General features: G+C 42.1%; 1 protein-coding gene across 1 annotated transcript in view; it reads right to left on the bottom strand.

Annotated features, from left to right (window-relative positions):
• Nucleotides 1–16,192, bottom strand: part of mpped2a (metallophosphoesterase domain containing 2a) — a 56,674-nt gene that overhangs the window by 28,088 nt on the left and 12,394 nt on the right. The window contains exons 3-4 of the mRNA XM_079216871.1: nt 8,885–9,066; nt 3,902–4,127 (exon numbers count right to left, since the gene is read on the bottom strand). Of these exons, the coding sequence (XP_079072997.1) occupies nt 3,902–4,127; nt 8,885–9,066 (408 nt within the window). The remainder of the gene's footprint in view (nt 1–3,901; nt 4,128–8,884; nt 9,067–16,192) is intronic.

Genomic DNA, 16,192 nt, shown 5'->3' with positions numbered 1-16,192 from the left:
GGTCAGAAGAGAGTTTTACTCAAGATGTTTAAAACACAGTACCGCGATTATTATCATAAAAATGTCCTATAAAGTGATTCGTTCAAAAAAGGTACTCCTACTATGCAAAACACTTCTGCATAAACAGTAACGCACTTGCAGAGTGTTTTAAATATCACGGTTCAGGAAAAGATTGATTGATGGATCGATAGATGTGACTTGTTAAATGTGGCCGTAATTTACTTCATTCATCAAAACTTTTTTGAACAAATTTTGGGGTTCTCTGTTCACTGTGGAGGCAAACAAAAATGTTTTCTTCACGTATTCAAATAAACACAGGGTGAGTAACCGATTACCGGGCAAAGTATTTCCATAATAATGAAAGTAATCTGCAGTTGAAGCCGGAGAAAAATGTTTTTTTTTTTTTAGTAGTAGTGATGTTTTGTTTACTGAATGAGAGCAGACTAAGCTGCACCTGGAAGTGGAAATAGTTAAAAATGACAAAAATTACAGAAATTGAATACATTTCACGCATGAAAGCAATCTGTAGCAAATTAGTTTTAGAGTTTGGTTTTGTGAGGAAATGAGAAGTACATTCTAAGTAATGCAGCGTCATGATGACTTTACTGAAATGGTTTCACGAAGGGAAGCAAAACTGTAGTTTACACACAGCCATTGACATTAGCGTGATAACAACCAAGTAATAAAAGGAGTTCTAATTCTCATAACCATCTTTAATTACGCAGTTTTTTTAATGAATCTCATCTCTGAATACATTTATTTCCGGCAATAAACCAACAGCCAGAGGAGCCCTACGATTTACAACATCTGGGGCAATTTTCCCCTCAACTCAGAAGATTTTTTTTTAGATACTCTAGTGAGATTAATTAACTGAGGCAACATGTTGGACACATATTTGATGAACCAAAAAAAGCTGTGTGTGTGTGTGTGTGTGCGTGTGTGCGCGTGTGTGTGTGTACACCGTTAAAATCCACCTCGTTCCCCGAAGAGTTGAGTTCAGAACTGGCTTTACTTCTAAGTTTTGGAAGATAAAAAGTTGAGACAATCTCCGTGGGATAATAGAGATTTCTACTGGTGATGTGAAAGCATGCTTCGTTTGCTACTTCAGGCCCGATGCGAGTACGGCGGACATGAACGTATCCAAAAACACTTTTAGGAAACCCGCATTGTACTGAACTGGTCCTCGGTGGTTAAACCAAATATTTCCAATGTGAACCGAAGGTGTTGCAGCGGAATATCCTTTTTATATCTATAAAGACCTTTAAATGACTTATTTCAAACATATTTTTTTTAACAAAAACAGGCAAAGGAGACATCCTTTTGATGGTATTTTGTTTGTCGTTGACATTTTGGATGTGGGTAAAAAAAAAAAACACACAACATTTGTGGCATTTGAGGTCAAAAAAAGCAAATGGCTTCTGGTTGGTAAACTTGAAATGATCCATTTACTTTCTGTCATAAAACTAAAAAAGACCCTAAAACTTCAGACTAGGGATGGAAGATATACATCTCGCCTCATAAACTATCAGATGAAAGTACAAAGCCAAAATATTTTCATTGACGTAACAAGTTCAACATCAGACAGATGAAAACAACAAAATTGCAATTTGCTGTAGAAAAAAGAACAGTCAGAACTTTTCTTTGTTTTGGTTGCGATAACAAAAAGGGATTTAGATCGTTTGATTAGTTCGATCCCGACTATAGAACATCAGGCTTTGCTCATATATCTTCCGTCTGCACGATAAACTACAGGTCATCAACTTCCTTTTTAAAACAGATGTTAAACCATCAGATATCTCATTGACAAGCAGGTAGTTATTGATTATCGTGTTGGCTGAAAACAAAATCCATATGTTCCATCCATATGTCAGACCGCTGAAAGCAGCCGTGTGATAGGATGAGCTGGAAACCTAACATACGAGTGGATTGTGTCTTAACAGCAGCAGAGCTGCAGCGTCTAGCAGGCGGTGGTTACGCAACTACACTTCCCGAGGGATGCCGTCGCGTCTCGGTCCCGCAGCAGCGGACCTCCGAGGGCTCGGAGGAGCTCGGCCACCCAGGCGGCGAGCTGGTGAGCTGTTGATGAAGTGAGGGGTCAACGCTGGGCTAAGTGAGACCTCACACTGGACAAGCAGGCCAGACCCCGGGACCACGATGGCATATGGGTGCGAAGGAGGTGAGGAAGCTGAAGACGAGGAGGGGCGGGGGTGGCCGAGCTGTCCACTCCGCCTCTCACGAGACCCCCAGCTGTCACAACAGACACTTACCAGCCCTCACACTAAACACCCACCAGGGAGAGGAGGGGGGCGGCATCCTTCCTCTTACAAACTGTAGGATAGAGGAGAGGAAGGATGGAGGAAAAAGAAGAAAAAAAGAGTAGCTAATCTCTTCTTCCTGCTGCTGCGATGTCGGAGGAATGCTGGGATCTACCCCCGCCACTTCTGAAGCCAGGCAGCAAACCTGCTAATTATAGCCACTAAAAAAGGATGAAGGTGTGACCTAAATAGTTATTTTAGGTCTGGAGCAGACTTGTGAGAACCATTGAGCACAGAGAGAGCGAGAGGAAGTTTCAGCCGCGACTGTCGCATAACAAAACACAACGGATACAGTAAGACTACTGTATTAAAACAACGCCGAATTATTAGTTAGATAATCAAAGTGGAAGAAATTCATTCGAAAATGTATCATTGATTTATTCAGGACAAATTTGAGCTGCATTGTGTTTCTCTTATATCATCATAATATTGGATTTAAGAATAATTGAGATATTTGAAGATAATATTTTAATAGTTTTGAGACAGTTTAAATGTTAAATCCTATTAATATCGGTGGATAGAATTAACTGTAATTCAAATTGTAAACTAGATCTCCAGGTGCGTCTCCCTCTCAAACCAGGACGTTGCTTTCTCTTATGGTTGAAAGTGAATTAGCCAAAGCATCGTAGCCTGTTTTAAGATAATTATCTTATTGTAAAATAGACAGCTGTAAAACATCAACCTCTGTGCGTCTGCGCGAGAAAAAGTAAAGCAATTCTTTTGTGATTTTTAGTTATATAAATAAAAATAGTGGATATTTGTGTTGCTTTTAGAAGAAACACATGATCATATCTGTGGGAAACACTTTCTGCCAAACCGTTCTTTAACCCCCCTCCCACACACACACACACACACACACACACACACACACACACACACACACACACACACACACACACACACACACACACACACACACACACACACACACACACACACACACACACACAGAAACAAAACCCATTGTTATCTGCCTCATGCTCCAGAACGCAGTGTCAATTCTGAAACGACACCAATTCAAGAACAGAAGAAGTCATCTTTTGGGTTAATGAGAAGTTACACATCCATGAATGCAGCACGGATCTCAGGAGGACTAGAAGTACTTTCTCTGCACAAACACCTCTCGCTCCCACCTGCCTCTGTTTGTTGAACACAAGCTGCTTACACCATTCCCCGACCAAACACCACCCGACCCCCGACCCCCCGCTCCCAGTCTCTCTCTGTTCTCTCCACACCTGAGAGCCTATTGACAAGAGTGTCCCGGTACCACGCGTATCACTTAACCCCGTGTCAAAACACAGGTGTAACGTAAGCTCGGGGAGCAGGCGAGGTCCTGAGCTCATAAAGGAATGTGCGAGCTGGGAATAGCACCCTGCATGCGAGAGAGGTACCTCGCCGAGAGTGCAGAGTTACTGCAGGGAGGCCGGCTGGAAAGCAGCCAAACCCAGACAGAGGGGAAGGCACACCTTCGCCTCAGGGATCCACAACACAATGAGACAGACATTCGACTCAGCGGCTTATGAAAGACGGAAAGTGATGAGAGCAGTTTTGTGATGGAGGACAGAAGGGAAGGTTGGTGATCCTACCATGGCGCTCCGTATATCCGGAATCCCTTTATGGTGGTGTCCGAGTCCTGCAGGTACACACAGTTTGTGAGGAGCGTCTGGACACTGTCAAAGTCCTCGGGTTTGAGTTTGGACACTGAGGGGAATCGGTAGTAATCCTGCTTGACCAGCTCGGCCATAAAGTCCTTATCAAAGGTCAGCTCGTGGTTGCCGGCGATCACCACCTTAAACTCGTACGGGAGGCCACCTGGAAGAGAGGAGAAGGGGAGAAGTGTGTGAGCTGAAGCCCCATATACACATAAGCGTCCACATGTTAAGCTCCAGTCTGCAACCCTTTCTTTTCATACTTTATTCGGCACGAATTTCCTCCTCGCCGACATTTTCTAAAGCCCCTGACCTGAAAGAAACCATTCGCTGAACGTGTGACTGCAAAGCACATCAGGAACACTCGTTCCACCAACATACCGCTGACGAGGACGTTTTCTTTGAACCGACTGACTGAAGTGATGAACAGGACTGAGGACGCTGCAGTTACATAGTAGGAGCCTGGACTTCCAGGACGACCAGCACATTAACTTACAAATACTGCTTGTTCACTAGTTTTGCATAAATATTGTCCACTAGTATACTAAATATCCGGCGTCCTTTACTTCAGTTACAGCTTCCCGTGAGGGATGCACGACATATTGCCTTTTTATTATCGCAAATTTAAATGTATAAGACATTATTGGAACCATAACCATCAAGCTCTTACATACAGAGAAAAGTTTAAATTAGTTCTTTTCATAACCCCCCACACCCCAAAAAAAGATTTAAATAAAAGATTTAGACCAACTCAGCAGTGATTCCTGAGAGATATCAGTCTTTGATTTACAAATGTCCGACTGAGCCTAGAATGCAAATGTTCTAATTGACAAAAGTTTTTCAGATTCTATAATTTTTACATATTTGACGGCAAAGTAAAAGATCTTATTGCGTGAACACTGAATCAGCAGAATATTAGAAAGAATATTTAAATCAACAAAAATGACAACATATTCTTCTGATTTTATTAAACTGCTAATACTTCTTTAGAACTAACACCCGTTTCACACACGGCACATTTTGTCCACATCGTGCAGCTTTGTGGAACAGTAATTCCTAAAAATCAAACCGGCCGTTTCACAGAAACAGTCATATGTTCTACTTGCAGCATATAAACTCTCCTCAGCAGCTCCCTGAACGCCTCACCCGGAGCACAGATCAGGACCAGAAAGAAAACTCAGATTAGTGGAGGGGAAAAATACCCTCAATTCAGAGAGAGGTTACAACCACAGCTGACGGCTCTGCTTGACCCCCCCCCAAGGACCATCGTCCATCTCTGCAGACGGCGGGCGGCTGGAAAAAGCATGAACCTGAACTAAATAGAGAAGAACATCTATTACAATTCTCATCCCCTCATCTTTCAACTTCTGCTGTGCCCTTTTCGCTCTCCTCCGCCATGTGATTTGTCCCGGTTCCCCTTCGCCATCGAGAGACTGACTTACTACTTTATTCCAGCAGATTGAGCACTCAACGAAAGGCTCTGGCCTTCATCACCCCTCTGTTGCTTCTCTATTTTTCGCCTTTTCCGCTCCTCCATTCTGTTTTTTAGGCTTCCTGTTGACTTTGTTCCTTCCTCTTGCACTTATCCGCGGGCTAATTTATGACTAGAGGTAACCAGCAGATGCCCCCACCCCAGGCAATATCATCTATAAAGCTGCTTGTAACAACACATCATTATGTCATGACTGCGCACATTTTCACTTTATTTAGTTATAATCTGCTGCATTTAGTAATAAACAGTCTGAACGACTAGTTATGAATGTCCCCGCATTTTGTAATACATTATTATATATTTCAGTGGTTATTACAAAATGGGGGAATACGTGCATTATGTAACAACCAACCAAAATGTCTTCATTCATTAAAAAAATAAAATAAATAGCAATGTTGATTTTACGCATCAAAATTAATTTCCATAAATGAAATTAGAGTAGATTATCTTTCAGTGGCCAAAACCACATTAAGTTTCTTTAGAAGGTTTCAGTTTACTGTCGGAGCTCAGTCAGCTGGTTTTGTGCTTTGCAGGTTTAAAGTCATCTGGGAAACCCATTAAACAGAGCTGAATTTAGTTTAATTTAAAAAAATTATAGGTTTAGACTTCACGTCTTTTGCAACTGCATTTTAGCAGCTATATTTAACGTTTAGTGGATTTTACAGGTTCTCCAAAACTGTACAAAAGTAAAATCCTTCACGTGCAGCATGGAGATTGACTGAAGGAAAAGTATTCTGCTCATCAACATTAGGAGCCGCGTTTGTTCCTCTGCTCCGTGTTGCTCTGACCAGGAACCGCAGAGGGTTATGACGCATGCCAAAACGGCAAATTGAATGAAGAATTTAAATACGTTTACCTCGTGAAAGTAGAGTGGATGAAAAGATTTAAATGCATTGCTCAAATTTTGCAGCGATCAAGTACACAATCGGAAGTGAAGACAATAGAAACCAAACAGAATAAAAATCCTATCAGGATACGCTGGTTCAATGCAAATAGGTAAAATAATTCCACCGCATCCGTCTAAAGGGTGTGTGTGTGTGTGTGTGTGTGTGCGCTAATGCTGAAAATGAAAGAATCATGGTTCCCCGGTCCACAGGTTTCATTCCCGCTACTTTAAATTAGCTCTTGTCGCGTCTCAGGATCATAAATTCCAGTCTAACCTTATATGAGAGCGCCGTCTCTCAGTTCCCCCAGCACTCTAACTGGATCACACATCCATTCTCACTCTCTCACACACACATACACACACACACACACACACACACACACACACACACACACACACACAACCCAAAGTGAATCATCCTCTCCACCACCACCACGCAGGGAAAAGATGGGGAAAACATAATTACCATCAAACAACTCCATCTCCATTACTCTACTGGGAATTTCTGCTGCTTTTTATTGCTGCCGTGAAACATCTTCCATAGGGCTGGTGGAGTGATACACCGAGATTTATTTCTTATTTGTCGCCCACCAAAGGATACGAAAGACAAAATCAAAGCAGAGCTCTGCAGAACTATGTGCGCATAGAGATGTTTTGTCACGTCTCTCAAGAAGGGATATTTACATTTGTCTAAAGATTTAAAGGAGTCAAAAACACAGATGAGCTCCTCGATTGAAAGTGTTTTTCACAGTGCAATGATCACAGTGCAATGCTCAAAATACACTCTTTTTAACAAGAGTTTAAAAAAGGTGCTGAATGTTACATTCAGAGCATATCTCAACATCAGCCAAACAACGGCAAGACAGAGTTGTTCCGGTCTTCTATTCACATTGAGCCGGCATTTTGCACCATTGACATTTTGAAAACGCCTGAAGACGAGATTCTACCATGTCTGTGTCCATCAATCCCTAAAACACAGATGTGAACCTTGGTTGTCGTACAAATGGCGATTTTTGTTTTTGTTTTACAGGATGTGCACAAGGATCGAGAATTGGAAGCCATGTTTTAGTTAAATTCGGCTGAAAATATGACTGTTTGAACACGCAGCGCATACACACGGACAGTATAGAAGTGGATTATGCTGCAGGAGCGGTTTGAGAGGTCTCTGCAGACCTCTGGATTTCTGAGTTTTGCTGTGAAAACTGGGTCAATGTTGGAATCCACTGTAACCGCTGTGAAGCCAGACTGACTGCAGCCGCTGTAGTCTTTGGAGAGGCCAAACTTTGACAGCTACCTTTCAACTCTGCAGGGGGGGGGGAAGTGTCTGATACTCCGAACATGGCTCAAAGAGACATTGCTCTCAACATCTAAGGGGTTTACTTGTAAAAAATACATCTAAAAACGTTCTTACTCTGGAGGAAAAATACATCAAAATCAGTTTTGACACTTTTTGACATTCTTGTAATTATTCAACTTATTATGAGACTCCTCTAGCTGTAGAGAGAAGTCCGATTTTATAGATGTCTATGAGAAAATGACCCTACGGATTCAATGGCTTGTTTCATTGTTCAGCAATCGGTTGTACAAAAAGACACTCTTAAGGAGTCGGCTGTTCATTACAAACAAGCCTGTCTTTCGCTATCACAGATAACTTTGCGAATGCACCATGCTAACCTAGCTAGCTAGTGCCCGCTGCTCACAGCCCATCTCTCTCCCCCAGCGGCACCCTTTCATCCAACAATATGGTAATTTCTGGTACTAAAAGCCAAGATGGCGACAGCTAAAATGTTGAATTTAAGACTAAATCCACAAACCAATGGGTGCGTAACCTGACTCCACTTCTGATATACGGTCTACGTTTTAAACCTAATAGGGAGAATTTGTCCACTTTAATTAATTTTAGTTAATTTTCTATATTGTATTTTTTTGCTATATGGACATAGACATTGTGCTCCTACCATGCTGTTTTGTTTCACCTGCTGAGAGCGGATCAACCGGCAAAAACACAAACAACTGAAGCATAGCCAAAGAATTAAAATGTGTTAAAACTTTACTTTGCCAGTGCGATTGAGTGGCACTTATTGATTCATGCCTTTGGTGAGAGGGAATGTCAGACCGTTTGTGTGCGTTTCTCTATGCGCGTGAAACATCACAAAATGCTTCGGCTCTCCCCTGGAGGGTCTGGAGATAAAACTCTTGCTGCTGGGTCAGAAAACACACACACACACACACACACACACACACACACACACACACACACACACACACACACACACACACACACACAAGTGCTCCCACCCACAGCATGGGGCCAGAGGGAGAGGTCAAAGGTTAACTGAGCCAGGGTGTTAGGTCAGAAGGGTTAAACCGGACACTTTAGCGCAGCAGTTTTGGGTCAACAGTAGGACGTGGGGGTTTTTGTGTGGTCCAGCTCCTGGTTACGCGTGCATCAGGTCTAATGCCTTTGCTGTTGACGCGAGAGCTTCTTCATGTCAGCTTTGTGCGAATGTGAAAAACATGCGTGTTGTAAGCAGATTAGTACCTAGCCAGTCGTTGAACTTCTTGACCTCGGAGGGCAGGCCCAGCTCGGTGAAGTCGCCCGTGTGCAGCAGCACGTCGCCGTAGGGCATCTGGATGCCGTCTGTACGCGAGTGTGTGTCCGACACACACACAAACCTGGTGTGTCCTGTTGGCTTGGGAGTGTCATAAGGAGTGGGGTCCACCCTGAAAAGACAATGACACCAAAGAGACAGTAAGTCCTCAACTCCATGTCATGATAAAAGGTCACATTTACCTCCACAATGATACAGTAACCAACGTATTCTGATATTACTCTTTTCTTGAATTATAGTTTGAGTTCAGACGGAGAACTTTTCCGCATGGCATCGCCCCCTGTTGCTTTAAAAAAAGGTTACATAACATACGCTGGGGAAAAACTGTAATAAAAAACAGTGAATTATGCATCGATGGGTTGACATTTATAATGTGAGCAACTCTGTTTCACTGAACCCAATTCAAATTGTTGTTTTTTTTTGGCTCCCTCCCTCCAACAAGAAGAGTCTCTTTTCACACCATGCTGCCTAATAATTGCGCTTCCCTTTTACACGTGAAAATATTTTTTTATACTCAATCTACAAACAAAGCGGCATTTGAATTATATATATTATGATAATGATTTATAATTTACCCTCAACATCATAAGTTGTCGACACAGTTTGTGAATATCTTTAGACCCTTGGCGTTTTTAGCTGAAAAGGCGCTTTGGACATTTGTGTCAACATTCAAGTGTGTTTGATTCCATGTTATCAACAATGAAAAAAACAAAACTCAAAATCAATTTAGAAAGTAATGAAATGTTCCATTTATTTATGAGACATCTGCCTTTGGTCGTATTTTGAACATTATTTCTGTAAAAAAAAAAAAAAAAAGAGCTGTAATTCAAAGAGTGTGCCCTTTTTTCTCTTTGTGATAAAAAAAAGAAGGTTTTCTTGATCCCGAAGCATATTTTTTAGGAAATGTATGCTAAATTTCATACCAAATAGCAGAAGGGGCACAGCTGAAAACTGGAACCTTAAAAAGATCATTTGTTGGGAAAAATAAATCACACGGTCTACAGAATAATGCATGCAGCAGAGCAAAATGCATCTGGAAGAAAAGAGAAGACATTACAACGGTGAGAAATGTGTTCGTCTGGGCTGGAAAACAACCAGCGCTCTGGTTGATTTGTGCTCACAAGGAGGGCAATGGCTGTTTTGTGGCATCAGATTGGCTAAAGAGACGGTAAATTAAGGCATGCCATGTTCTTTCTATGCATTATCTAAAGAAAAAAAAACACTTAGACCCCAAGTCTGGCTGGAAAGAAAGCCTTTTAGTCAGCCTTTTTGTTCGATGTAAGTATGTCTGTTAAAAAGGAAGAAAAACCTGCACTTTTTTTCTGACTGAAAGGAAGGGGTTGGGGAAGGGGGGGAATCATCTTGTCTGTAATTGAAGTCTACAATGTGCAATCCTCCAGCACTCTGCCACCAGACCATTATTTCATTAGAAGGGATGTCACTGTCGAAAACATCAGACACATAATCAACGCTGCAATCTCCAATCTGACATGCACGCACACACACACTTACTTAACTCGCATCTGTGCACAAACATGGCATGAAGGCAGCCACAGAAGCAGATGAAATCAAAAGGTTTCAGACTGGAGGAGATGTCATTAACAGAGATGGAGAAAATGGGCACCTTGGCACAAAAGAAAATCTTACTGAAGGGGAGGCAACATCGCATTTGAGGAGGGAAGCAATCTTCCTGTTTTCCCATCTCTGTGACATGTTGAGCAGAACATTAGACATGGAAAAGGTTCACAAACAGCTTGGAGTCTGTTGTTGTTGTTCTGCTTTTGACTTAAACAGTCCTCTGCAAAGTTGTTTTAATAATGGTGGACAAGCTGTTGTCGCCACAGTATGTAGTTTGGATTAAGTCTTCTATCGACATTATGTATATTGGGATTCATAATTAAGTTTATTTTTTAGATATATTTGGAAACCGTTTATAGACAAATGAACCAGATGTGAATGTTTGAGGTCAGTCCAGTGAAATAAATATCTGGACTTCTTTATGAAAACCAATCTTCAATCAAGCAGTCAAACTTACAGATTTACACACCGACCAAAAATGCCAACTACAACCAGAGATATTAAAATTTAAATCTGTAATATCGGCAGTTGCTGTCGTCTCACTATATATATATATATATATATATATATATATATATATATATATATATATATATATATATATACACACACACACATATATTTATTTATACCACCATATCAAACAATTCTTGCAGTCAACCACCATTTGTTGTCACCATCTGTGACCAGTGGCCACTGTCTGAGGCAGCAGCTGCAAACTTGCTGCATCGCGAGTCCCCCACCCGTGTGTCGTTTCAGCCTCTGCAAAACTGGATGAATGAGAAGCTTGGAGGGGGGGGAGAGGCTGTTCAAAACCTTTTCTCTGACATGCTAACAGCACTGCCTTAAAAATGCAGTGCCATCATTCATTTGAATGAGGTGACTCTGCCAACAATTGCAAGGCAAAGCCATTGCTGGTGGGGTGACTATCCAGAAAATATGATGTTCTAATAAGCCTTCAAACTGGATCCGTAACTCAAATTAGACATCTTGGATCTATTTTGTTTTACCAGAATGTAGTATTTAGTCTGCGTCCTCTACTTTCTTGTTTGTAGCCTGCAGTCAGTAGTCAGTATTCGGTGGCCATTGTCCCTCCTTTAAACCTTCATAGCTTCAGTTTGGAGATCTCAGCTTTTCCGTTAGACACAGGAGCGTTCTCGGTCACCCGAGCAGACCTGGACTTCATATGAAATCACATTGGTCCAAATGAAAAACTAGTTTGAGATAACGGTATTTACGATCAACTGTGTGCAGTACATAATGCTCCCATATGCATTAACCCGTGCCAGCAGAGCGGCACTTTGCATTGCAGCGTAGCTGGTGAATAGATGTGATGCAGCTTTACAGGATTCGACAGTTCTCGTCATGGAGGAAAGACGAACGCGGAACCACATGGGATGACAAAAATACACACATATGTACATGTATGTATATATGCATGCATGCGCGCACACACACACACACACACACAGCCAGGAGAAAAAGAACCGCCATCTCCTCCCCTTTCCTTTGAGATTTAATCCACCCTGAGAATGTAAGTAAATACCAGCAGCCCCTATCAATTAAGAGCAGGCCAGGGCCAAGAAACCTTCATGATAGTGGTGCATACGTCTCACTCTCTCTCTCACACACACACACACACACACACACACACACACACACACACACACACACACACACACACACACACACACACACACAATGAGAGAGGGCCCCTGTCTTTCCTGTTAACATATGACTGTATAACAATCCAGAGGTTCATTAGTAATGTATACAGGAGTTCAGGAGTTCAGCAGTGCAGAAAAGGCCTCTGATCTATCGTAAACGGAGACAGTGAAAATGAAAAAGTCTTGTTGCGCTGCGGCAGCAGGTAAAAGAATATTCTCCAGTGACAGACTGAACTGTGTTAGCATGAAGGTTCGTGTTAACATGTCTGAGCTTAGCCGTGACATCAGAGGGAAGACTGCGGAGGAGAAAAAAAAAAAAAAAGAGAAGAGTGGGGGAGCGGCAGAAATGCTAATGCGCTGGAGGAGGGCAGGAGCACACTCTCAAATCCGCCATGACATCGGAGCTGACACAAAACCGAGGTCTGCGGCTGCAGAAATATCTGCTCGATGAAGAAACGTCTGCGAGAGAACCCTCACCGCATTAACGTCTTCTCACCTACAGCTGCAGCATTAGTCCCTCAAAATTGTACTTTAGCGTACTTAACATTCATTTTCACTTGGTGCTTCCTGAGCCCCCGCCAGACACACTGTTTTTATTCCAACTGTCATGCTTGTGTTGTGTTCTTAATTACAAAATTCACAGATGACAGAAGATGTTCCACATTTGTAAATGAAAGCATTTTTCCACTCTTTAAATAAAAAATAAATAAATAAAGTTACGTTTCTCTGCTGCTTTCATATCTGAAGTTCTCGTTTATTCACATCAAATGCTGCTGTAGAGAAGGAATGTCCCCTTGCGGGATTAATAAAGTAACTATCTATCCATCTATTTATCTATAATGCCTCAGATTCAAAAATTCAAGACCTGCATATAATTTGGAAATTGAACACAATTTAACATTGATTACCTCACTAATGCTTACAGATTAGAAAACTGTTCAAGGAAAATGTGAAACACAACTAAATTGGAGAAACTGGATCGATTTTCTCCCCAATTATTGCTTCCAGGTGTCATTTTTTGAAGCGACTAAGAGGTGAGAGAAGTGTAAACCACTGTGGGAGAGACAGATGGAGGGAGGGAGTGCTCTCGGATGTCTGGAGGAGGATATTCAATTTGACGGAGCACACTTGGCTCCGAGGCCTTTAAAAAAAAAAAAAACACACACAAGCAAACAGGGTCAAAGTTCAGACCGAGCTTGCTTCTTCAAACGTGACACTTAACTCGCAGCAGATAAGAAGGTCGCGGTCTATGTCACTCTCCGACTCGTCCGGCTCTTTAAGCGCGCTACATAATCACTTTGATTGATTGCAACGCTTCCTCCCGGGTCCTCACGCCGTCCAAAACAGGCCGAGGTTGTTTGCTGCCGGGCCAAAAAACTGTCGAAGCTCTTATCATATGTTTTTAGAATTAGTTAAATTTAAACCCCGCTATCCATCACGGCGAGAGATAACGTCACGTACACTGCTTATGTGTGAAATACAGACCTGATAGAAGGAATCATTGCAGAAATGTAATCTCTCAATGATTTCAACTGTGAAATTCACCATTTTATATAATAAAATGAAAAGGTAAAGTAAAAGACCGAGACGTTAGGCAGGTGACGGCACTGCTATCCACTGCAACTCCTCTTTCTCAACCATCTACATCAACTCACCGAGCTCTTACGGGTAAAACGTTTAGCTCGTCAGCAAATATGATCCTCAGCTTTCAGAATCTGTGAACCTTATTACGAAGTATTTTGACAACAAAGTCGTACAAATATAACCCTCGTTAATATAAGAGCGAGTTGGCCATGGCCTGAGTATATCTTTAAAACTTGGATCATAAATGCTGTATTCTAGCAGATCATCACCAAATGTACAGTCCAGGTTGTAGTGAAGGCTAGTAGAAGACATTCAGTTTTATCATGATCTTGGTTAGAATGGTTATAACGCCTTCGGAACTTCTAGAAGAGGATAAAAATCATAGTTTGCATCTCCATTTCCTCTGAAATGGAGATGCAAAAAAATTATGATTACTTACAACTTGGTGAAAGCTGCTGGTGAAAGCCGCGCTGCTTCTGGAGGGACTTGATTAAGTTGGTTGCGTTATATTTTCGGTGCCAAACCTTGAAACATTGGCTTTGCAGATAACGCAAGTAGCCGTAGAACTTGTTGGCGCAGCGAGCGTGAAATACCTCCAAACAGCTGGCATGTTTGTTGTTATCTCCCTCAGCTATGCCGTCCAGCGCAAACAAGTATGTGGGCGGGGTCCAAAAGCCCTTCTTACTTGTAGAGTAATATAGAATATTAAGGCCAGATTGATTATTCTGATGCCCGCCTGCACCCATCCAGCCCTGGCAGGTTTTAACGGGGTCAACGACCTCTGAGCTGCCCACTTGTCTCTGGGTCTCTGTCCATTTCATACCTGCTACAGAAGGATTAGCCTCAGGCTCCTCCTCTCTCCTTCCTTCCTTCATTGTTAAATGGAGTCGTCCTGCTCATGATTTCTCATCAATGAAGCCCACCAGTGGGGACAGAGTCACATAAAACCTCCAGAGTTCAAAGGGGAACGGTGGAAATAGACGTATTAAATAAAGCTGACCTGCTCATACGAGACAAACCGGATCAAGACTCATACACCTGCTGGTTCAAAGTCTATCAGACAGACGAAGCGCCAATTAACCCGACTCTACAGCCTTTTTTACTGTGTGTGCAACTGCAACACAATATAATTCACTCACTGCGTACACACCACACGGAGCAGGATTAGCCATCCTTCAAAATACCATCATGCATTCCTGTTCATTTTGCAAGAAATGTCAGCCGATCACATTCCATGTTGATTTAATCTAAATATAAACTACACTACGCACAGGTTTGACTGGAGGTGAGCTGCAGGTCATGAAGATTTAAATCACGAGCAAACAGAATTTTCATTGCCTTCAACTTGCTTCCTGAATTTAAAATACTTCTAAAATGAAACAGTAACTTTTTGGAGTAAACAATCAAGATGCTCTCGAGAAGATTGCGTGATGAAATTACTGTTTGGGAGCTGTCTTCTGGTTGAATGATGTTACCACTAAAGTCACTTTTTAACTCAGCATTTTTCACTATTTATGACATGAAACAAAATCAGTATTTAAGGTTAGTTTTATTGACTTAAGTAAATCCTTTTATGGACCTTATTAAACTCAGCAGGGTGTGGCGAAACAAAGACAATTTCTCCTCTCAAAGCAGACGGTGGATGGGACCTCTGCTCTTCACCGCTTCCTTGTCGAACTTCACAACAAAGACTGTCGGAGAACATTTGATGTTTGTGTGTCCACGACGCAACAGTAATAGGAAATTTAAAAAAGATAAGCTGAACTGGAGACCAAATAGTCGCCGTTCCTCCACTGAGCTCACACCGTCTTTATCGCTCATTCTGGAGAAACATCAAAACACAACGCTCTCCATTTCTTCTGTCTATAACCTCTGCATCAGTTCCCCTCCCCCTATTGCGCACACACGCACACGCACACACACACACACACACACACACACACACACACACACACACACACACACACACGGTGAAATACCATTTCTCTGAGAGGAGCAGAGAGAGCGCCTCTCTTATCTTCTGCATTTCAGCTGTATGCGCTAATTCAATAAACTTCAGAGGAACAAAATGAACACAGGAATGACGGAGAGGGAGGCGGTGGTGGTGGTGGTGGTTGTGCTCAAGGGAGCAGAGAAATAAGCAAAAGGTGGGAGAGCGAAAACAAGCAAATAAGAAAAGCCAACAGGAAGGAGCGGCAGAAGCACTAACAGAACGTAGATGCAGAATGATGGGAATTCACACGAAAAATGAGAAGGATATTCAAAAATATAGATTTGAAGGAATGCTGAATGATGGCCTCTCTCTTGCCTTAATGTTCCCCCCCTCCCCTTTACTCCATTTGTTTAGGCAGGGTCCCACCCCCACCCCCACCCCCAGACACACATAATGACTAAGTACGGCACACAAAG

This window comes from Taurulus bubalis (genome assembly GCF_910589615.1).
Source record: "Taurulus bubalis genome assembly, chromosome: 4".
NCBI lineage: Eukaryota > Metazoa > Chordata > Actinopteri > Perciformes > Cottidae > Taurulus > Taurulus bubalis.
This window is presented reverse-complemented; position numbering and strand designations above follow the sequence as displayed.